Source organism: Podarcis raffonei, chromosome 4, assembly GCF_027172205.1.
Source record: "Podarcis raffonei isolate rPodRaf1 chromosome 4, rPodRaf1.pri, whole genome shotgun sequence".
NCBI lineage: Eukaryota > Metazoa > Chordata > Lepidosauria > Squamata > Lacertidae > Podarcis > Podarcis raffonei.
In genome coordinates, this window is record NC_070605.1 from 100,703,230 (window position 1) to 100,727,786 (window position 24,557).

The 24,557-nt window shown below is 41.3% G+C and overlaps 1 protein-coding gene across 4 annotated transcripts in view; it reads left to right on the plus strand.

Moving 5' to 3' along the window:
• KLHL1 (kelch like family member 1) overlaps window positions 1-24,557 on the plus strand; it is a 134,687-nt gene that overhangs the window by 37,525 nt on the left and 72,605 nt on the right. For all 4 annotated transcript variants that reach the window (XM_053384691.1, XM_053384688.1, XM_053384690.1 and 1 more), the window contains exon 4: window positions 2,496-2,692. In XM_053384691.1, the coding sequence (XP_053240666.1) occupies window positions 2,496-2,692 (197 nt within the window). The remainder of the gene's footprint in view (window positions 1-2,495; window positions 2,693-24,557) is intronic.

A 24,557-nucleotide genomic window follows, 5' to 3' on the forward strand; every position in this document is an offset into this window, starting at 1 on the left:
TACTATCTGAAACCAAAGGAAAGCATGGATTGCCATATGTGATTTCTCTACCCCAGCTCTACTACCCCACTATAGAGAGTATGCATTTGTTTTTAAAATGAATAAAAAATCAACAGCATGAATCCATTCACTTCATGATTTTTAAATTAATGAAAAACTAAACAAAATGAGCCAATTTACTTCATTAATTTTCATAATTAAAATGAATGGAAATTGAAATTAAGAATGAAACAAAAAAAAATATATTTCTTGGATTCATTTCCCCATTTGTTACAGTTGAGATGAAGAAATGTAACAATCTGGAACAGCCTTTATATAGGCCAGAGAAAGGAAGAGCGGGGAGAGGAAGGTAGAGACAGATCATTAATATACATTAAAGGTAAAGGTAAAGGTACCCCTGCCCGTACGGGCCAGTCTTGCCAGACTCTAGGGTTGTGCGCTCATCTCACTCTAGAGGCCGGGAGCCAGCGCTGTCCGCAGACACTTCCGGGTCACGTGGCCAGCGTGACAAAGCTGCATCTGGTGAGCCAGCGCAGCACACGGAACGCCGTTTACCTTCCCGCTGGTAAGCGGTCCCTATTTATCTACTTGCACCCGAAGGTGCTTTCGAACTGCTAGGTTGGCAGGCGCTGGGACCGAACGACGGGAGCGCACTCCGCCGCGGGGATTCGAACCGCCGACCTTTCGATCGGCAAGTCCTAGGCGCTGAGGCTTTAACCCACAGCGCCACCCGTGTCCTTTAATATACATTAGGAATTATTTAAAAATGAGAAATATTTTGTTCCATCTACAATTTGGCAGGTCTGATCCTTTGGAGGGGCAAAATCATGCTGATTGTATGCAAAACACAGACATTTCAGGCAGGAGAAGAGGATCTGGGTCTCCCATTGAAAGCAATGGGGAGATCATTGCATGGGTGGCTTTTTCCATTGCCTCTAAAATAGGAATCTTTTACCCAATCTGTCATAAATTTGGCAATTCTGACACCTTGGAAGGACCATCTGCTTAGATGGAAAACACCTTACATACCACAGGTGTTTAGTTGTTTCTCCCATTCAAAGCAATAGAATGTGTGCTTTTTAAATGGCCTGTTTAATAGCCTGCAGTCCTCATCTGAGGCCCTTCCTTGTGTGCCTCCCCCATGTGAAGTCCGAAGGGAGGTTACACGAGAATGGGCCTTTTCTGCAGTGGCTCCCTGTTTGTGGAATGCTCTCCTCAGGGAGACTCTCCTAATGCCATCATTACATATTTTTAGGAGCCAGGCAAAAACTTTCCTTTATGGCCTTTAACTGTCTGTGTTTTTTCAGAAATGGGCGGGATATTTTAAATGTATTTTTTTTGCCATTGTGTTTTAATGTATCTCTGTGTGGTAGTGGTGGTGTGGTTGTCAGTCTTGTAAGCCACTTTGACTTGTCCTTGGCAAGATAAAGTGACTGTCAAACAGAATAAGAATAGGAATCTGCTATCAGTTTGGCTTTGATTTCCGGTATCCTGTTGATGACATAGTTACTTTGAAAATGTGTAGAAGATTAGAACCCGTTTCAGCCTTCTCAATCCACAGCCATCTCAATCCCCTTCAAAAATGTGTTGACCCATTCATAACTTGCTCCCCCAGGCGACATGCTGCATTCATCTGAATCTGCAATCACTTAAAAAATATTTTTTATTATTTCTCTATCCCACTTTTCCTCCAAAGACCTCAAGGTAGCCCCCCTTCTACTTTATCTTCACAGCAGCCGTAAGATGGAGGTTAGGCTGAGAGACTGAGCTTCCTGGTTGAGTGGGAACTAGAACCCAGGTCCTAGTCTGACACTCTAACCACTACAGCACACTGGTTCTGGTAAGAACCTACATTAGTATGATGTTTGTACCTAATTTATTATTGTTACCGCTTGGATTTACAGTGAGTCCACATATAGACTCAAGGCTGCCTCACTGGACACACAAGCTCTCGTGGTTAAAGGCTGTAAGTTGATTTAGCAATTACAGTACATGCTTTTGAATCCATCTTGTATCAACTTCATAAATCTGATTAAAACAAAGCTATTATGGTGTCAGTCCTCCATCCAGTGAAAGAAAAATTAGGATACCGATCTCACAGGAATAGATTACTCAATACTTCAAATGTATGATTTGTTTTATAGTGCAATGCAATATTACCACTGGGTAATATTGTATGCCAGATTCTTCTATACTGCAGTGAACCAGCTGTGCAATGCTACTCTTTTGGAGAACTGACACCTAATAAAGGAGACTTAATTGAGGAGTGCAGAGAAGAAGGGGGCAGTATTAAATTTTCTTCTAAAACTTTCCCAACACAAGCATGCTGACGACTCAGTAATCGTGTGAAGTTTTTCTATTTTTCATCTGCTTTCATAACGATTAAGTATTTCCCCCCTCTTGCTTCTTTGTTAATTGCAATTGGCTCTATTAGTTTAAGTGATGCACACATATGAGTAGCAAAATTTGCATGTGTGTCTTAATCTCTTGTACAGGTTGCTTGGAACTTAAGGAAGATACCATTGAAAACCTCCTGGCAGCTGCGTGTCTCCTTCAGCTCCCTCAAGTAGTTGAAGTGTGCTGTCATTTTCTCATGAAGCTTTTACATCCATCTAACTGTTTGGGAATCCGGGCATTTGCAGATGCTCAAGGATGCACAGAGCTTATGAAAGTGGCTCACAGCTATACCATGGTAAGGCAGTTCAACATACCTTATCAGAGGAGAGCAGAGGCAAAAGGGTACATAGATTTCGCTAGCATTCAGATCTTTTCTTATGTTTTTGTTTTGTTTCTTCATACCTTCTTATGCCGTATGCTTTATAGAAAATATTATAGATTGCAAAACTATAGCATTAAGAACTGGATAGTTTGATTTATCCACTATCTGCTCATTCAGATGATTATATATAACAGACTTATTTCCTTGATTGAAATTTCATGTTCTTTATTTATTGTTTAACTCCTTGGTTAGATAAACCTGTGTGTTCTGATTTGGTGATTTCAAAGTAGGCTTATCTCATCCCAATTTAATATATTTGTTCTTTCAGCCAAGTTAATAGAAAAAGTGTAATAATAACCCTTTGTGGGCGGCTGCATGGGTACAGACAGAAACCGGCACCATTGTATATTGCCATCCTGGTTAGATCCCTTTGCATCTTTATCTTATAATAAGAATTTTCCATTATTGTCTCAATGGATTCTGGCTGCTAGAAATTCTGACACAGGAAGGGCAGGGGGAAAATGCTTTCCAAAGGACCCCAAGAGTACTGTGGAGAAATGCTATATATGTGTGGGTTTGGTTATGTTTTTGTTTAAAAGGAAGATACGTTATGGAACCTCTCTTATAGCCATGAGGCCCTGTTTTGTTACAACATGACAAGCCTTTTAACAGTGGTTGCTAGGTGACATTTTTGGCAGGAGAGAGAGATTGTTTGAAGGTTTGCTAGACAGGGCTCAAATTAGGCAAATTGCAGTTAGTTGAACAATTAAAACTCCATTGGGAGTTAACTATAGGAGAAAGACGGTTGGAATTTGGACTGCTGAGGAGTTGCTTCAGGAGAAGAGGTGTGGAAGTAATTAGTTGGTGGTGCATTTGGATAATTGACTTGAGGGGAATGCCATTTAGAGGGAAGAGTCAGCAGCAGTAGCCCTTGAGTACATACTCAAAAGGTGCAAAACTCATCTGGCACCGTAAGTCTCCAATATGTGTTGTATCAGTATATTTGTGTGTGTGTGTATGAATCTATTGATTGATCGGCCTATCTATCTGGAACCCATATTAACTTTATCCTGTGTCTGGTGGTGAAGTTCATCTCATGTTCAAGCCTAACCACGTGACTAAGAGGTTGTGTGAAGCTTTCTGGGAGAATGGGTGGTGGTAAGGTAAAGGTAAAGGTACCCCTGCCCGTACGGGCCAGTCCTGACAGACTCTAGGGTTGTGCGCTCATCTCACTCTATAGGCCGGGAGCCAGCGCTGTCCGCAGACACTTCCAGGTCACGTGGCCAGCATGACAAGCTGCATCTGGCGAGCCAGCGCAGCACATGGAACGCCGTTTACCTTCCCGCTGGTAAGTGGTCCCTATTTATCTACTTGCACCCGGGGGTGCTTTCGAACTGCTAGGTTGGCAGGCGCTGGGACCGAACGACGGGAGTGCACCCCGCCGCGGGGATTCGAACCGCCGACCATGCGATCGGCAAGTCCTAGGCGCTGAGGTTTTACCCACAGCGTGGTGGTGAAGGTATTTAAAATACACAGACTTGTATACTTGTGTATAGATAAATGAGTCTGAGGCACCAGGATTCCTGATGTTGTGGTGGTAGTGGTGAAAGCTCTCCACAAGACCTGATATACATATCAGTATAGCCGTGGGACGCGGGTGGCGCTGTGGTTTAAACCACTGAGCCTCTTGGACTTGCCGATCAGAAGGTCGGTGGTTTGAATCCCTGTGACGGGGTGAGCTCCCATTGTTCAGGCCCAGCTCCAGCCAACCTAGCAGTTCAAAAGCACATCAAAGTGCAAATAGATAAATAGGTACCACTCCAGCAGGAAGGTAAACGCTGTTTCAGTGCGCTGCTCTGGTTCGCCAGAAGCAGCTTAGTCATGCTGGCCACATGACCCGGAAGCTGTCTGCAGACAAACACCAGCTCTCTCGGCCAGTAAAGCGAGATGAGCGCTGCAACCCCAGAGTTGGCTGCGACTGGACTTAACTGTCAGGGTTCCTTTACCTTTACCTTTACCTTTATAGCCACATAGTTTTACACACTCACACCCACAAAGTTTCAGTTTGCATTTTCTTCAGTAAAAGGGGGAAAAGGTAGCTTGATTGCTCCTGTTATCAAATGCTCTTTCAAGGATCATAGGAAACTGCCTGTGGTCAGACTATTGATTCATCTAGCTCAGTATTGTCTGTACTGACACATGAATGGCTCCTAGGAAGGGGCACCACATGCACCTTGACCCCCAGCAGCTGCACAGTGCAGGGGCAGCAGCCGAAGTGCTGGATTGACTCTGCTACTGTGCTTGCACTGCACCAGCCTCCCTGCCGCATCCTCCCCTCCCTTCTGATAAGCACACTGACATGATTGATGGGAGGTCAGGTGTGCAGCAGGTCCCTACTGGATGGCTGCCCTTGTAATTGACAGTAGACATTTCCCAGAAGCTGGGAAGTCTTTCTCAGTCCTACATAACCCTAACCTGGGATCTTTTCAATCTAAAACATGTGCTGTTCTACTGACTTACATTCCTTCCCCTAAATTTGATTTGGATCAGTTAAAATTATTTTAGATACAGAGACGCTTTCGTTATTTTCATTGCATTTTAACAATTTATGCTGTGCCATTATAAAAATGTCCGCATGGGATTATTTCCACAGTGTTTGAGTGTGCACAAAAGAATCTTTGGGTTCTAGTTGTGACATGAAATTAAGTGTCTCATAATAATTGTAATAAAGGGGTTTCAGGACTGGGCGTAAGGCACATATCTATATCTAGCCATAATTGCATAATTGCATAGTATTGAAGTATCACTACTTATAACCCAAAACTTAAAGCAAATGTAACAATGCAATAATTTAAATTAAATTAAAATTAAAATATAGAACTATGCTGCACCCAACTTGTTCCTTGTGACTTGATACTATTAGTAATATTTGGTTACACTTTATTGTCTGCAGAGAGAACTGTTCCTTCTGGTCTAGATTGAAATTATTACTGTAGTAATAAACAGAGCCTTAAATGCAGCTGCTGTGATTGCCTAGCCAGATATCCATTAGAACAAGCAGCGCTTTTGGTCAGATGCTTAGATTGGCTGGCAGCTCTTCAGAGATGGAGGGACTCATCATGGAATGTCAGTCAAGAGGCAAGGAAGGCAGAGATGCAGACAGAACTCTCTGCTGGCTCCTTGTCTTCAGGGACCCAGGCTACTCGCAAAGGGGGACCTGGAGCTTTACAACCTCTGGCAGTGGATTCATTTCTCATAACACTTGGTTTCCAGACAATTGATCAAATTTGTCACCCTCCTCTGCTCATGTCCCAGATTGTTAATATCCTTCTTAAACTGTGGTTCCCAGAACTGGACAGAGTACTCCAGGTGTGGTCTGACAAAGGCAGAATAGAGCAGGACTATTGATTTGGACACTAGACTTAGACCTTGATTTGGACACTAGACTTCTGTTAATACAACGTAGAATAGCATTAGGGGTTTTGTTTTGTTTTTGCTGCTGCCTCACATTGTTGACTCATATGCCAATACCTCATCTGGATGTGCTGATGTAAGTAGAAGATGAATTTATATGTTAATCCTGTTGCTGTGAATTGGCTGCACATGCTAAAGATCTTCAGCAGCAACCATGAGAAAGAATGTTTAAATGGGAATTTTACCAGTGTAGTGTTGGTTTGATTTTGCGTTTCTGCTCCATTTCCTACAGAAGTCAAAATTTCCCTGATATCCTTCAGGAATTAACAGTCTTCAGGGAATATGTATAATTCAAATAAGCACTTTAATCCTACAGCTACACATTTTTATTCCTGGATTGCAAACTGGTTTCTAGCACCTCTGCTTTTTGCACCGTTACAAATGTTGGTATTCATTCAGCTGCTATAGTTACATGATTTTTAGAGGTTACAATTACCTGTAGAATATGAGGCACTTCCAAATTATTTAAATAAACAAACAAACAAATAATAACAATAATTAATAATTTTATGTGATTATCTTATAATTTAATGTATGCATAGCCATGTGTAGTAATAATAATAATAATAATAATAATAATAATAATAATAATAATAATAATAATAATAATATATTGTCTATCTTAATATTATATTATGACAAAGCTATAGTATTAAACATAGTGGGGACAGGAAAATAAGCTATTGGGGCTGTTTAATGGAAATGGCAAGAGAACCAAGCCTGGTGGAAATTGTGATGATACAATTACAACAAGCATTTTTAGACAAAGACTAGGAAGGACGTCTTGTAGAGATAAGGATGCCTTTTTCTACAAAGGTGGAATGATGCCAGATGGTTGAAAGGGCAATAAAAGAAAAGTAAATACACAAAACGATCTTCATAAGCATTTTTTTCTGCTTAATTAGTATAGGCAAAGTGGGGAACAGTTTTGACAGTTTCATGAAATCATGCATTCCAATTTCATAAGCTGATAGGGTCCATGCCACATAGTACTAGAGCAAGTAGAGCAAGATAAATAAATATGTTACAGTGAACAGGACACTTACGGACAAGGCAGAGTTAAGCATCAGGGCAGAGAAATGAACCTTGTGAAATCTGGTGTTTAGTACACACAGTTGGCACTAAATAATTCAGTAGTAGTGGAACCAAATAAATAAAGGAAGTATCTACAATAAAAGGCAGCACAGACTGTGAAAGCAAACTAATGGAATAAAATGTGCAGTTTTGAACATATATAATGAAGTAGAGTCCACAAAAATCCAGGCAAGAATTTTATTTATAAACAGCTCTGAGAGACTTGAAAAGATACGAAAGGAGAGCTCTTTCCCTCGAAGCCCTTTGTGATTTTGTGCAATGAATACACATGTGTTAGTCATTTGTTGTGCTGAGTCCACTTGTGTCCCCTGGAGAATATACTTTTCTGGTAGAAATAACATGTTTCTGAGCACTGAAATGCCAATATATTGTACCTAGTGAAATTCCATATAGCTTTCAGGATTATGCAGTTACAATTGCCAGGAGGAAGGGGCTACATGAATTCTGTAGACATTTATTTTATGATGTGAAGCAATTAGCAATGTGAAGCAAATATTTTGTCCTTTGTCAATTGATTGAAAATAAAAACCCTTCAGTGTCATTGTTCTCCTATACTAGTGATTCCCAAACTGTACACCGGGGCTGACTTGTATGCTGAGAGAGGGGATACAGTGTACCTTGATAAATCGAGTCATTGTGATGGATGTTTCCACAACTCCAGCCAGCTGCACACATTGACAAACTGAAGGGGGGTCCATGCATTGAAAGGACATTAGAGCTGCACTTTTGGCCCTGCTCCAAATGTTACCCAGTTTCCTAGACCTCACTCCTGACATTTGCATACTGAGTGTGGGCATCTGCAATGGGCAGTACCATTTTTCTAGAAAAAGAGGTGCCAGAACTCACCTTGTTCTCTTATAATGGCAATGGCGCACAACCTCAGAGGTGCTGGAACTGAGTTCCGGCAAGTTGCAGCTGAAAAGAGGCCATGGCAACAGGGAAGAATACATGTGTAGACGTCAATGGAGCTGGAATCTCATGTGACCAGGTTTGGAGCTCTTAATGAAGGCCTGTGTACATGGGCTTCCCTGCTGCAGCCATTCATGTTCAATGCATGGATGTCAGGGGAGAAGCCAGGTTAGCATGTGGCATCTGGGGTGAGGCCAGCAGCAGGGAAAGCCCTTCAGATGATTAGTGTGGAAAGCTTCTGTGTCCGTCAGAATGAGGAGACTCCAAACAGCACTGATCCTACCCCACAAACCGCCTGCGGGAGTGTAATTCTCCTGAGGAAGGGACTAAGGAAACACCGGGGTTCTCTGATGCAGCCTTCATTACAGCTGACAGGTACAAGGTAATCCCAGAAGTATTAATCATGGTCCTTTCCATGTGTGGAAAATTGCAGTCAAATACTGTATAAGTAGCAAGTTTGGGGCTAGTTAATGTATTCCTAGGTTTGGTTAGGTCATGCCCCCTTACCTCCCGTGAAGAAAAAAGTGAAGCTTCCTTTGTTCATTCTATTCCATCATGTGAAGCTGGCCATGCAGCACATCTGGGCATGATTGTTTCAAGCCCATACTGCATGCTCAGAAACATTTTTCTGTATTTTGTAACCCAAGAATTTCCTACCTGTGTTTTTCTTGCTGCTGTACTGTATAACACATGAATGTGGCGTTTAGAGTGTGTGAGTAAAGCATTCAAATCTACTAATGGTGTGATCTGCAAGAGCGATAGAGAGGGGAAGCACTATAAGTGGACTAAATGAGATATTAAAAAGTTTAATAGCCTATTGTTCTCATGCTTCACTGTGCTGAATGATTCTGTGTTGTCAAATTTTGCTGGGGGCTCTCTCTTACTGGAAAGTGTGGTTACACCCAAACTTTGGATCTAGGGGTCCAGCCCTCACTCAGATTTTAAAAATGGCTATTAGTAGAAAGACTATCTGATCTCCCCCTGCTTAGCCATCTTGTCAACTTTTGAAAAAGCTGAGTTTCATTGCTTTGCACTACTGCTTCCTGTACACAGTATTTTTTTTTAAGGATAAGGCAGGTTTTTTTCCTTCCCCACCATCCCCAGGCAGACAAGGTTTCACCCCAACAGTGATAAAAATAATGGATATTCCACTATTGTTGCTGGAGAAGTATTCTGCAAAGAATAAAATGTACTTGGGACATGTTTTGCTTAATTGCATTTAAAAGTCCTAATAAATGCATCAATAAATACAAATACACAAGTATTTTATTTTATTTTTGAAATTGCTGAAGAGAAGAGTATTGCAGAAAAGAAAGTACCCAGAATGTGGAGCCCAGCATGGAACCCACATCAGAGTGGCTCGTGAGTGATCTGAAGAGTGCTGAGAAAATCTAAAAAGAAGCAGAGTGCTGTGATCGAAAGGAAACCAGCAGCTTATTCTACGTTGTGTCCTTATGAAGAGCAGTTCATAGATTTTTTTAAAGTTAGACCATACCTGAGTTCAACAGCAATTTTACCATTTTAATGTAGCAGTGTCAGTGTTACTCAGACATGCCTGGAACTTGTCGCAGATTGCTCATTATATATTGGATTTTGCACCAATTAAAGGGTCGGTATAGAATTTGAAATGCAATCCATTGCAAAGGATATCATCAAAGCAAAGGGGAAGGAGACTAAGGCTGCACTTTTATCTGTACTTATTCTGGGAGTGAGTCCCATTGAACTCAATGATCTGAATAGATATGTATTGGATTGCACTGTTAGTGAATAATATAAACTTAAGAAGGGGATGGGGCGACACCAAAAACTAAAATAATGTAGAAATGGTTAAAGCCACATGAAAGGCTGGGAATTTAGTCAGAGAAAAGGGTTTAAGTTGATGACTGATAAACCACATACCTTTTGAGAATATGTAAAAAGAAAGTAAGCACCCTAAAGAGAATAATATAGCCAAAGATAAGTAAAAAAAAATATCATTTATTTCAGTGGAATAGATAGGTGTGCATTTGTAGCTACATTTCTATGCACATTTACAGTGGAAGTTACTCCTATGTAAACATGCATTGCTCTGTAAGTTTTCTCCACTGGAACTTGAAAGTGTCCAGCTTTATCATACCTGTGGCTATTATTTATCCAACTGATAACAAATTGACTGCAAAAAGTGATCACTATTCTGCATATAGAGCTTCAGAAAATGCATTAGTCACATGAAAGAACAGAAAACTTGAGTCTAATATATTGTTTCACTTTCCCCTTTCCTGAACCTGAGCTTTATAGGACATGTTTCCTTTGGAGGAAAAATATGGGAGATTTATAGAGTTTTTATACTAAAGTTTAACAACCGAGAAGGAGAAACAAACAAACATACAACTGCAAGCATGAAGGCAAAACTAGTAAAAAACCCCAGCAATGTGCAGCATCCCAAAAATCCAAAACTGCATCTTTTCTTTGGTCTTTATGAATGTTCTACGAGCTTATACAAACAAAATAATTTTTGCTACCTCAATTATTGCGGGTGGACATATCTCAAGCTATATTTCGAATGGCTATGGCAATGCATGGCTTTCTGTTTCAGTACTGATCAAGACACATAAAATACAAGTGTAGCCATGTTTGTTCATAAGAAAATTCAAACACGTGACAACATTTTGAGTTATCCTCTGGCCTCTGGGTCCAAGGAGGACTTTTTAATGAGCAGACACACTACTACCTCTAAGAGCTTCAGGCATCACCACCTTCATGTAAAGATGCATTTACTGCACCTTGGACTCACTAGTGGATAGCATGGTTGGGCAACAGTGCTTATCTGACCTCCCAAGAGCTGAGTTTCTGCTGATTACTGGGGGCAGGAGGCAGGTGGTGGGGAAGTCAACATGCAAACTTTGTAGATGATGATGACTCCTTTGCTCCCACCTAATCCCTCTAGCCAGTGAAGGTGCTGCACTGAGTACCCAGGTGGACAAAACAGAGTCTGACTAACCTCGCCCTTGATAATACAAGCCAGGTTGGCCTCCACATCCATGATTAAATCATGGATGAAAGATGTCTTGTTGTGGACTGCCCTGGCATTGAAAAGCACCACCACTAGCCTAGAGAATGGGTTGACAAGATGGGTTGACACCTAAGCCTTGGTGGATTCAAGAAGGACCAGGAAGAGACAATAATTTTAAGCATCTGCCCCTCTTCTAACAAGGCTTATCAAACCTTCAGCATCATATCTCTCCCTGACTTGATCATTATAATACAGGTACCCTTCCCCTCTGCATTCACCCAGGCACATAATTGTAGTTACCACACATTATTCCTATCAAGAGGGAACGTAGAAGGCAGGGCAGGGGTAGTGTTTTGAGAGAAATACCTGGTCTGGTCACAGCAGCCATGCTTAGTTGTCTGGAGCTATTTGCTCTGAATTCACCTGTACAGTGCACCCAGACTCTGGCACACTATTCTGGTTCCATGAGTGCTATCTTTTGAAGCCCACAGGAAATATTAGCAGAAGTAAAGAGGAAGGCAGCTAATATGACACAGATTTTCCTATATTAGTTATACCAATGTTTAGCTATTCATGCAGTGTATGCAATGAGAGCCATAGATCTGTCTTCCTAATGATAAAATTAAACAAGTATTGGTGTGAGTGATGGATTTAAAAGAAGAAATCATGATGTCAACTTCTGCTGGATTACCAAGCTTCCATAGATCAACAGAATGGTCTTTCTCATGGGTGAAAGGCAGTAGCAAAGCTGTATTTCTCTGTGTTCGTGATATTAAAGGAGGCTTAGACTTCCCTTGCTTTTGAGATCTTTTCCCTCCACCCCCGTTTTCCCCATAAACTGCTGTACTTCATAAGATCACTGCTTGTGGTTTGGCTTTCTGGAGGTGCTTGCTTGAAATGAATGGATATAACTAGCACTTATCACAGTGTGGAACTTTTTTATGATAAGCTTTCTCTAATACAGCAGTGATGCCACAGCACCACTTCATCAGGGCACAGTTGGGGGAAGAGGAAAAGTAAAAACATTTAAGGGACCGGCATATGGACAACAAGTCAATTAGCAGGCATATAAGGAAGACAACTGCTGGTACTGAAATGCCTCAGATCTTATCGGGAAAGTAGTTAAGCAAACAGCCCATGGTGAATTAGTCTGCAATCTGATGCCTAATTTAACTCCAAGAACCTCCAACCTTATTGCATAAATTGCACAAAAGGAAATTAACATGTTAGAAAATAAGGCTGAATTACTGCATAGATACAACACTAGATCTGCTTCTTGAACTGAAATATTTTACATTTAGGTTGGAAATTTTCAAGTTTAAGCCCATCAAAAAGAGACCTAAAATTCAAATTTAATTTCTTTGAGGAACAGACACTGACCTCCTGGTTACAATACACAGAACTGCATTTTTATATGTTCGTAAGAACTGACCATATTAACGTACTGTCAAACCAGTTTTATCAACTGTATTTTATTGTGAGAGGAGAATGCAGTATGCATCTGCTGACATCAGTAAATATAAGCATAGTTTACTGAGTAAGTAACCAGGAGATGCTCACCATTTTACTCCCTGCATAATAATAATAATAATAATAATAATAATAATAATAATAATAATAATGTTTTACATGCATTTTCCAGACAATTCTACATTGGCCAGTCAAGTTAAAAAGGATTCTAACCTGAGTGCAAAGGATTCAGTAGCCTCATGACCTGTGACATAGCTTATTGATCTGTCTCAAACTCTATATACATGTAGCCCCCTAAGTTCTGACTTTACATGTTCAGCTGAGCAGGACACTCTACTTACTGCGCTTTCAAAGTGCCAACAACTGACTTCAGGGACCCTGGGTTAAAAAATACATTGTCTGGATCTAGGTACAGTCACCCATAGCCTATGTCTAACTTCATGTGGGTGATTCCCTCTAAAGAACTTGGGATCTAGAATTGTCTGGTGGTTGCCTGACTAGGAGATTGCATTGGAGTTTAATGTTAGCTGGTTTGAGCTTTTCAAAAGGAGAGTGAAATATTTTGCAAGAAAAACAGACCTTCTGCTTGAATTACCTTTCCCTGTCATATGTATAATTTTTTCTTGTTACCCTCTCCCAAATTCTACATGATTTAAGTTTAGCATGTCATATGAAGTAATAAAAGTATGCTTGCCTAAAAGAGGTCCTTTATGATGTTGTTGTTGTTTTAAAAACTTTTGTGTTTTTTTAAAAAATAATTTTTATTAACCGGCCAATCAAATCAAACCAAATCAAATCAAATCACATAAATTCCGAATTACAAAGCCGAATTTTAAATTTTGTTGAGGGGACCCATATTTCAAGATCCGAAGGGGGATTCTGATCATCTTCTTGCTACTGCGTTAATGTCCAAATCAGTCCAAACAAGGTTCATAATTCTATCCAGTCTTATCTTGCTGTTTCCACATCTCATCTTGTTCGTATATTTTCTCTTTTTTCTTTATGATCTCTTCTGATAATCTCCTTAAGCCGATAAACACCAATAATAATCCTGTGTGAATTTTTCTGTTCGTCCAATCCTCAAATCGTGATTGTTTCCATATATCGTCGCCTTCATAGATAACATCGCTCTTTCCATCATTAATCGCAGAACTGTCGCTCTTAAGTCCCTCTGAGGAGTTTCACCCACAATATAAAAACAGCTCTATTTCTCTATTTCTCCTCCCAGACTTAAGTCCTCCGACAGAACTTCCCAATATGGCGACGGTATTTTTAACTGCGTCATTCCAAAGCCCTTATACATTCCACGCTCTTCTTAAAACATGCTTTGGTTAGAAAGTTTATCTCCACACAGACGTAAATCCACAGCTTAAATCCTTCAAACGACATTTCTGACTTGTGAGGGTGAGGGGGGGGGGGATTCTTGTTTAATCACATAAAGGAAAGAAAGGAAAGTTTTTTTCCCCTCCCCCATCCAGTCCCTTTGCCATACCGAGACTTGGTGTATCTTCATCTGATTGATTCATGTTCCTTTTAAAACTTTTGATAAAACTCTCCGTAGTGAATTTTATATGAAACTTTAAGTGTCCAAGTTTATTTTTTCCTATATTTTATAGAGCCATCAAGATGTACAGGACAGGTAGAATTTTGTAAGACATGTCAAGATTCCTGCTTTTCTGAAGTAAGCATTAATTATTAGTGGTAAAGTTTCAAATACTGTAATAATGTCTAGAGTGCTTGGCCTTAATCATATTCTTTTACCAGAACCACCCGCTATTGCTTGTGGAATATCATACAGTCTCTTATGCTCTTCCATGGTCTATTTGCCTCCTCATTGTTCTCATTACTCCACCAGGGAGCCACAGAGAAACCACACAGAAATGAGCCATGCATTAGCAAACCAACCAGTCAGGGACTTAGTATCTGTGTAAACTGCTTTGAGACTATAGTACAGTGGGCCACACTTTCAGGAAAAAAATTTGCTCACATCCCACCATATATTTTTTTATTCATAAGAAATACACTGGAAAAAGAAACAACAATTAGCGGTGCTTGATTTATAACATAGAGCACAACTACTTTATAGTATGGTCACCCCAAAAGTATAAAACAATGCAGCTACATAAGAGCACGAGTCATTCCCAAAATATAATTATAAACAAGACTCTTACATGCAGTATGTATCTTAAGTATGTACACAAACTCATTGAGAGGTGTGAGCTTGCTTCTGTGGGCTAAACTCATTTATATTAGGTCTAATTTGAGACAAACAAACTCTCATTTTTTTCTGATCTTTCATATTAGTAAGAGTTGAAAATCCCTGTTCACATCAGTATGTTGTGGAGACGGATAGCCAATGCTTCTGAAGAGAGGCATGGATACTGTTTCTGGTTGTGGGTGGGTGGGTGGGTGGGTGTTTGTGTGTACACACATGCTATACTATACTACACTGGAATGTTTAAATATTTCTTTGATTGCCCTTGAATCTCAAAGGGGTCCGATTTGGCCTGTGATGCCTGTTCCCTGAAACCACGGCCACCCACCCCTCACATTACATCATATAAGGTGTGGGGCAGGTACAAACGTGGTTACAAAGTAATCACCAGGAGCTTTAAGTGAGATTCTGATAGTTTTTTTGTTGGTACAAGGTGCTCCCGTATTATCTTGCTCCAGGAGGGGAAAACAATTTCCACTGAAACTGTTGTTAAAATGGAGGCGGGAATACCCATTTTAGCAGCAGTTTTAAAGGACACTGACAAAGGGAGGTTGTTTGCAAAAGGGTTTTCAAAGAACTTCACACTGCTCTTCCAACCCTTATAAATTACAACGTTTTATTTTAATTATTTGCATGATTTATCCTCACCCACCTACATATATGGTTTTAATTATTTCAGTGTTTAATGTTTTTTTTTAATGATTCCAACTTGAGACATTCCCAGGGAAAAATATGGTATACAACCAGAGGTTCAAAAGAGCAGTGGGGGGCTCTTTGAAAGCCCATTTACAGACAACCTCATGCTGCTCTTTGAGCCTCCTGTTTTGGGATGTTGAAAGAGCAATATGGGGGTATTTGCATTAGGGTTTTCAAACCACTCCCTGCACTTTAAAGTCTCAGCAGTCAGAATTTCAATATTCAGCAGCATCATGTGACATCATAGTGATGTCAGGTGATTGACAGGTTTGCAGTCACACCCACCTGTCAGATTTGGCCTGCCAGGGGTGGGGAGATAAGAACTAAGTTATGGTCTGGCTTATTGTTACATTCAAACAGACAAATCATTAAAGGTAAGACTTGGCTACTGCTTATGGTTTGTCTAGAGTGAGACAAATCATGAGCCTTTGTTCAGCCATAATGCTAAGCCAAATCATGGCGCACAGTGGCAAGGCAGCAGGGCTATCGGAGGACCAAAGCAGCTGCAATTTTGCTGTGAGTACCTGTACCCCAGTTTGTCATACTTCACTATGGTTTTGTTTAGAAATACATGTGAATTGGGCTTGCGATTCCTAGTCTCATTTCTATCCACATTTTATGTAAGGCTGGGAGCTTAGTGGTGTCTTCTGTTAGATCTTTGTTTTGACTTCCTGATTCTCTGACTTTTGGTAAATAAAGTTGTAGTTAGCAGTGCATTGCTTGAGATCCTAATGAATGTGATTAGCCCACTTTTATTTTTAGAATGAATAGGAAGTGTTCCTGTTGTAAGTGGGGGGAACAATATGTGTCCTGACACAGTAATGTTAATGGGGATATCATATTTTTCACTTAATTAGTCCATGTAATTGGACATAATTGATGTTAATTGAAATGATTACATGATGCAAAGAAAGAGAGTGAACTATATTTTAAGAGAGCATATTTGTTTAGATTCGTAATCCAAAATTAATTTTAAGAACACCATTGTGATGAATTAGTTTAGTTTACTACCAAAATCTGAATAGGCCTAAGGCCATGTTCTCCTTTTCTTTTCTTTTCTTTTCTTTTCTTTTTCTTTTTCTTTTCTTTTTTTTAAAGTGCTTAGAACAGTGCAGTTTGACAGCTATATAATTGTTTGCAAGGTGCTGTGTACTGCTCACATTAATAAAAGAGCAGTTCTAACCCATCAACCTCTCATCACATTTTCTGGCCAAAGAAATTTGCATTGTTTGAAACTGAATTAATGAAAGTGTTTGCATCCTTCTGCTAGACAGTAAGGTGTGAGTTCTTTTGGTCCTTGGGGGATGAAGTTGGTGAGATGCCATGAAGTGCTGCCCTCTGTTGCTCTCGCCTAGTCAAATTGCCTGCTAAGAAATTGCTCTTGGCTGAATGTAGTGCTTCCTGTAGAAAATATAAAGGGGGCAGGGAAGCCCCCCCGTAACTTTTTTTTTTTGTTTCAGGAGAAATCAGGTAGTCTTCCATTTGTTCATTTACTTTGAACATGTATGTGCTTCTTTTTCTGTAATAATGTTTTGAAACTGGAAATAGAGGAATTGTTTTGAAACTGGAAAGAGAGGAATTGTTCCTAATGATTATAATGAGGATATCATTTTATGAATATCAGCTAAGCCATAATGTCTCATTATGTAGCTTTCCGCATTCTGGAAACCTAGAGCTTCCACAAGTCTCAAACCGTATACCATATCAAATGGCCCACTATTCCTGTGGACGTGACTTGGTTTTGTAGTGATCTTACAATGACAACAGCCTTACATTTTTGCCCTCAATCACTAGATCACCCAAATCGTGAAGAGTGCAGTACACTGTGTGACCTCTTACATGTGCACAGATCAGACTTCCGGGTTAGCGCCATCGGCTAATGGCGGATTCCCTCCGAGCTCCGAAGGGAATCGGCTCCACAGGATAGGGTCTTACCGCTGTGGCGACGCGGGGGGGGACCCTTAAAAATCACAGGCGGTGAAGCCTGTGAACCTGGTGACTCGGCGGGCACCGTTTGTGCCCCCCGACCTGCGAAGGAGCCTTTTTAAAGGCTTCGGAACGGGGGACGGGGTGAGCGGCGCGGTGCTGAGAGTCGACTGCTTCTCCTGCGGAGTGAAGCCGCACTGCCATGGCTGGAGAGCGCTGACTTCTTCTTGTGATTTGGACTTTAAAATAACAACCCGTGAGTACTACGGAAATTGGATTTCTAAGGAAATTTTTCTTTTGTGAATTAGGCACGATCGGGGAAGGCGTAAACAGGAAGTCCGTCTCCCCGTCTTGTAAACAATCTAAAGCAAGGACCTGCTAACTAAGGTCGAGAGAATTCTTTCTTTTATTATTGGGTAAAAGACATTAATTTCACGATTTGGCACTAGAAGAAATTTTACTGGAGGATAAGAGCTAATTTTGGGAGCTGAAGTGCCACCCCGCCCCCCGGACCCGGGAGTGATCCGCGAGAGAGCCTGTTGAAAAGACATTGAAGAGTTTGACAGCTGTCAAATTAGCTGTCAAGATGGAAAAAGAGAACTTTGTTTCTGCTGCTTCTGCTGGCTATATTTGTTATAATTTGACTATGCTTTGTTGAAAATAAGGAAGAACTGGTACAAACTAATTTGACTTTCGGATTTGAACTGGAAGGAATACTAAGTAACCAAAATCCCTCTAGAGGGGATTTTGGGACATTACAAGAATGGCTGAAGGAGGGAAAATTCAGGCTGAATTGGACAGAGTGTTTCTTCTCTTGGGAAAGTTACAAGGCCAAATTGATGTTTTGGCTATAAATGTTGCAACTCTGGACTTAACAGTAAACAAATCCATTGAACTTGATAAGGAATTGACTCAGGAAGCCCATGCAGCTGGACAAGAAGAGAAACTTGAGAGTTCTGAGAGTGTGAAGAAAGAGATATATGTTGTTCCTGAGGAAAAGGAAGGAGGAGATGTAATGTTACAGAAAATAAAGGAGGGCCAGAGGCCTGACATGATGGTTACAAAGGAAAATAAGAACTTGATGGTGAAAATTTGGTCTGAATTGGAGACTGAAGAATGGAGAGATCTCCTTATGTGGAGATCGGAAGACCCAAGGATTACAAATTTGATTAAGGTGGAAGTTGGAGCTTTGGGGACATTTGGACTTGAAAGGAGTAAGAAACAAGATTCAGGCTCCACTTTTAAGTATGGAGGTCTGGCTGGAAGAAACATAGACCCTATTGGACTAGTGCTTCTCCGAGATTTGGTGCTTAATACCAAGGACTATCAAAAAAACCGGCAGAGAGGAACTGAGAGAGAATTAAGAGCCTCGGACGTGAGATCTCCAGGCTGATAGTAGATTGATTGATTGATGGACGTTTGTTGGGGATTGAAACTGGGAAAGGGGGGGGTGGAGTTTAGGAATCCAAAGGGTGTATAATTATAATCTGTTTTGTTTTTACTTTTGTTATCTGTCTGAGAATTGAGGAAATCGTGGAAGGGAATTTAGGCCGACTTCAGAAAAAGGTTTTAAGAATAAGCACTGATGTATCACTATTGATGTTTATAAGGCAAAATTGGTTTTTTAAAATGAACTAAATATAAAAAGGTTAAAAATTAGGGATAAGAACTTGTTGAACCAACAATTTGAATTGGAATACAAGAGGGGGAGGTGTGGGGAAGTCAGGGAAATATGTTATTGAAAATAAGGATTGTGAATTCTATGTGTTTTAAAACTTTTTTGTTTTTTCTTTTTTGATTTTTTAATGTATTACAATGGAAAATTTTAATAAATATCTTTTTTTAAAAAAATACATGTGCACAGATCAGTACATCCTGTGCCAGTCCCAGGGGTGCCACCGAGACCATGAAACCCTGTGCTGAGCAAGCAAGATATCAGAAATTTGGACACCTCCAGCACCAGCCTCAAGTCAGAGAGTAAACCACATGCATAGCACCTGAAATTAGAAATACACAAACAAGACCAGACCATATACCGTATTTTGCTGGGTAAAACACATTACAAAGCCAGACTTGGTGAATCATGGAAACTCTAGTTCCCTGACCTCCACCCTGAAGTTGTTACTGGAACAAGTATCTGGTCATAACAAGCTGGGCCAGTAAAGGTCCACTCATCTCATTTGATTAGGTCTCAGTAGTTCATGGCAGGTTGGCTTTTTCTTCAACAACACATCTGTTGTGGATGTGAAAGCCCATCCTAAGAAAAGTCTTAGGATGCATGCTTATTCTCTTGAAGTTTGCAGTAAGAGAAGCATTATATAGGGGGTGATAACAGTTCTTCAAGGGGCAAATCGTTCAGTCAAAGATACATGCCGCTTTTTTGCAGGGCAATGTACTCTGTTGCATTTTACATACCCTTCGACATTCCTCAGATGAAAATAAGGACATTTCTCTCACACACCCAGCTGTGCCTCCTTGATTCCCCATCTTTGTGTGTGTCTCCTGTAGAGCATTTCCTGTCACAAGAAGGGCGGGTGCCACCATCACTTCACCAACAGGACAAAGCATACCCCCCCTCCACCATCCTCAGAAAAACCCTTCGTACCAATTTTATTCTATTTTATTCTTTGGTATATTTACAAAAAAGAAAAACGCACGCCAATAGATACATTTTGGAAAGGAGCAAGATTAGATGTGGATGCACAAAACATTTTAAAATTTAAAAAATCAAGATTCCTTGCGCTCCGCTCCTCCTCCCTTTCTTGCCACCAAGGGTAGCCCTGCCCTCTCTCTGCCCCCCAGGCCAGCACATCATGCAGGGCTGGGCCTCAGGGACAGCAGCCTCTCATCCTCGCCTGCTCTCCAGCAGATGCTATGAGCTGCCCAAGGGAGGAGGCCAGCAGTGGTGGCCATGGAGAGGCTCTCTTGCAGCCGCCACTGCTGCCATTGTTATTGCTTGGGACAAACTCTGGCTCATCCTCCTCCCCGAGTTCAGCACTGGCGAAGCAGGCAGGAGAAATAGGCACCTTTGGGGATCAAATCAGAAGTTGTGATGGCTTTTGTAATTCCGGGACTGAGGGACGCGGGTGGCGCTGTGGGTTAAACCACAGAGCCTAGGACTTGCCGATCAGAAGGTCGGCGATTCGAATCCCCGCGACGGGGTGAGCTCCCGTTGCTCAGTCCTTGCTCCTGCCAACCTAGCAGTTCGAAAGCACGTCAAAGTGCAAATAGATAAATAGGTACCGCTCCAGCAGGAAGGTAAACGGCGTTTCCGTGCGCTGCTCTGGTTTACCAGAAGCAGCTTAGTCATGCTGGCCACATGACCCAGAAGCTGTACGCCGGCTCCCTTGGCCAATAAAACGAGATGAGCGCCGCAACCCCAGAGTCGGCCATGACTGGACCTAATGGTCAGGGGTCCCTTTACCTTTACCTTGAAAATCAGGAGACTTGGAAGGTATGATTTTAGCATATAATAAACAACCGTGACGTGCCAACTCGGTGCTGAGACTGCGTTAGTCTCCTTAATTGGCATTCAGAAATATAGCTGGCTTTTATGTACATCTTAAAATTGAGCAGAGACCATACTGCTTTTATGACAAGTAAAAAGCTCATAAAATCTAATGTTTTGCTTTCTTTGATGAGTATTATAGACAGAATTATTTTTTCTTTGGCTTTCTATATCAGGGGTGAGATTAGGGTGTCTAGTTTGCATTCTTGTTTGTATTCTTGCCTCTTAAAGCATTTTTCAAATTCCCTGTGAAAAAGCCTATCGGAGAAGAAAATATAGCGCAGAACTGTAATAAATAAATAATAAATACTTTAAAGAGATATGAACTATATGCAATAATACAACATTTATTTCCAGGATGGTGAAATAGGTATACCAAGAGCATATTGGAGACTGGGTTTTAGTAAGGCATTGCAAAATTACAGTATTTAAATTAATGTATTAAATATCAGGCTTGTAAGACCATGGGCTGGGAGAGAAATGGCTGAATGTGTTTATTTCTTTATTTGTTTGTGTTATATCCCTCTTCTCAAAGGAGCCCCGTATGGCATCCACATCCACAATAATAATAGAAAACATTCTGAAAAAGTTAAAACATTCTAAAAATCGTTACATTTGAAAACATAATTTCCTCCATTGATCTCAGGTTTTCCAGGAACAGTATCCCACCAAATGCTTTCAAATTCCTCCCAATAATAATAATAATAATGTCAGAGACTGACATACTTCACTCTTGACCTCTGCAAGTCTTCTACAAAGTTCTGGTGAAAATTGTTGCCTGTTATTGGAGATGACTTGGCTAGGGCTCCCAGAGCATGAAAAATAGCTTTCATTTTATTGAGAGCTTATTTCTAATGATCAACTTCAGTGAATTTAGGGAAATAGTCTATCATCAGAAGATAAGGGGTCTTCTCCAGATAAGATGGGTCATTCCTAATTTTCTGCCAAGTCAGTTTAGGAGGACAGCAGTCTTAAGAGATACTGGCAGATTTGCCTGCCTTCTGGCACCTGAATTAAAATCTCTGCACCCCCTCTTTTTCCTGCATGATGATGTGCCAACACGTGGGCATTCTTTTGCATCTCTGATGGGCATGGTTCCTTTAGGCCCTGTTCCAAGTGATGTCTGAGAGCCTGTTTGTCTGGCTTTGCAATTTGCATATGGTATTCAGGGAGACTACAGTGGTGCCCCGCAAGGCGAATGCCTCGCAAAACGAAAAACGCGCAAGACGAAAGGGTTTTTCGGTTTTTGCGTCGCTTCGCTAGACGATTTTCCCTATGGGCTTGCTTCGCAAGACGAAACGTCTTGCGAGTTCTTGCGAGTTTGTTTCCTTTTTCTTAAAGCCGCTAAGCCGTTAATAGCCGCTAAGCCGTTAATAGCCGCTAATAGCCGCTAAGCCGCTAATAGCCGTGCTTCGCAAGACGAAAAAACTGCAAGACGAAGAGACTCGCGGAACGGATTAATTTCGTCTTGCGAGGCACCACTGTACTTTCTACCATCCGTGGTGGATGTTTCCTGTTTAAATTCATTCATAACAGCACAGTTCAAATTCATACATAACAGCACAACAATCACTGATGTATGAGGTCTGGGGGAACTTGATGTTTTTTCCTATGATGCAACCTCCAAATTTACTTCAAACTTTGGTTTAAATGAATTCTGGTAAAAACTTGGGAACAAGCAAAATGCACCTTACGGTTTTTTCAAGAACATTTTTCGGCTTCTCTCAAATCCACTCAGATTTTTCACCTTTGAAAGAATATTCTTCTTTAGATATTGATGTAATCAAAATCCAGCGGTACCCTCGGGATACATGGAAACCATGACTGAGAAATTTCATTAACCTTATGGAAACCTTTTATTTTTTATTTCTTTACCTTTTATCAAAATTCCTTAAATAGCTTGCCTAGAGAGGAATGCCCAAGTTGACTTTAAATTTTGATATATGTAAAAAAAATGGATGATGTGATCTGTAAAAGTGGGAAATATATGCTCAGTTCTTCCTTAGATCTTGCCATAGACCTTAAAAGGCAAGGTATCTGAGCACTCCTAGTAATGGGCTAGTTCAACCATAATGGAAAATAATGGTTTCCTGCTATGTGATTGACCATGATGAGTCTTGGGCTTGCATGTTCAGAAGCTTTCAGTTGGTTAACAAAAACAAGCTATAAACAAACATAGTTCTCTGTGATATCTGAATTGGGTAAACTGTGGTTTGTTTAAACTATGGTTAGAAAAAGGATGGATCAGGCCAGAGTTTCAGATCCTTACTTGTTCGGAAACCATAGTTTACAGTTTACATGTTTGGTTTAAAATAAGGAACAAACATTTCTGACCTTCTCATGCACAAATTAGAATATATTTGGGAAGCCTGAGACTTACTGAAGCATATTCACATCACAGAAAACCATGCTCTATCACAGCGGTGGGGAACTTGATTTGCATCCTGACCTCAGCCCAGCCCTATGGGCCATTTGTAAAAGGTTTATTAAATGATGGGTGCTGTCAGGGAACTGCCATCTGAGGCGCAGGAGGTGAAAGGGCTCATGGAGGGTGAGAGAGACCATTCAGCTGAGGAGGGAACCAGCAGGGGGAGAAGTGGAGTTCCAAGGGAAAGTGAGTCGGAGGGAGGGCTCAGAGACACTTCAAGCGAGAACAGTGGGGAGGCTTCAGGACCTCCTATAGGGACACCCACTCCTCGCCGGAAACTGTCACGCCGAGAGTCCAGAAGACGCGTTTCCGTTAAGGAGCTTTTATGCTGGAAGAAGTTCCGTAAACGCCCACTGTCCGATTCAACGAGCGACTGATGGAGCCATGCTTAAGGAGCTCCGTCACAGACAGAGGTTTGTGGACTTAGCCAAACTCTGAGGGACTAGGATTTTACGCACAAGCAGCTCACCATCCCATCACAGCAATCGGACAGTCCCTGAAAGCAGCTTGTGCAGAGAGGCATCATGAGCAACCCAGCCGGAGCCGGGGGAGCAGGAGGAGCTGGAGAGGGTCCAAGCCTGGAAGAAAGGTACAGGGTGTTGGAAGTCCAGCTAGCACTGCAAACGGCGAGGCTAGAGGAAAGGAGGGTGCAGGATGCAGAAAAGGCAAAAGGCGCTACACTAGCAAGAAAGATGCCAGGATTGGTGCAGAAGTTTGGGGGGGACCCCAGGAACTACCAAGCCTTTAGGACAGAGATGCAGTATGCTCTCGAGCTGCAGTTTGATGACTTTCCCGACGAGGCATCGCGAGTGGCGTTTGTGATTGGCCATCTCGAAGGGGGGGCGAGAGACTGGGTCAGACCCCTGATGGCAGGGAATAGTGAAATGCTGAAGGACACGAGGAAGTTTTTTCGCGCCATGGATTTGATGTTTTCCAGCGAGATTGAACAGGGACTGGTGCGCAGACAATTGATGGCTTGTAAACAGGGTAGCCGATCGGTTTGTGAGTACTGGACTGAGTTTACAATGTTGATACATAAATTGGGGTGGGACCTATCGGCGGAACCCATTCAAATGCTCTTTGAAGAGGGGCTTTCTTCGGCGGTGAAAGACGAACTTTCCCGGG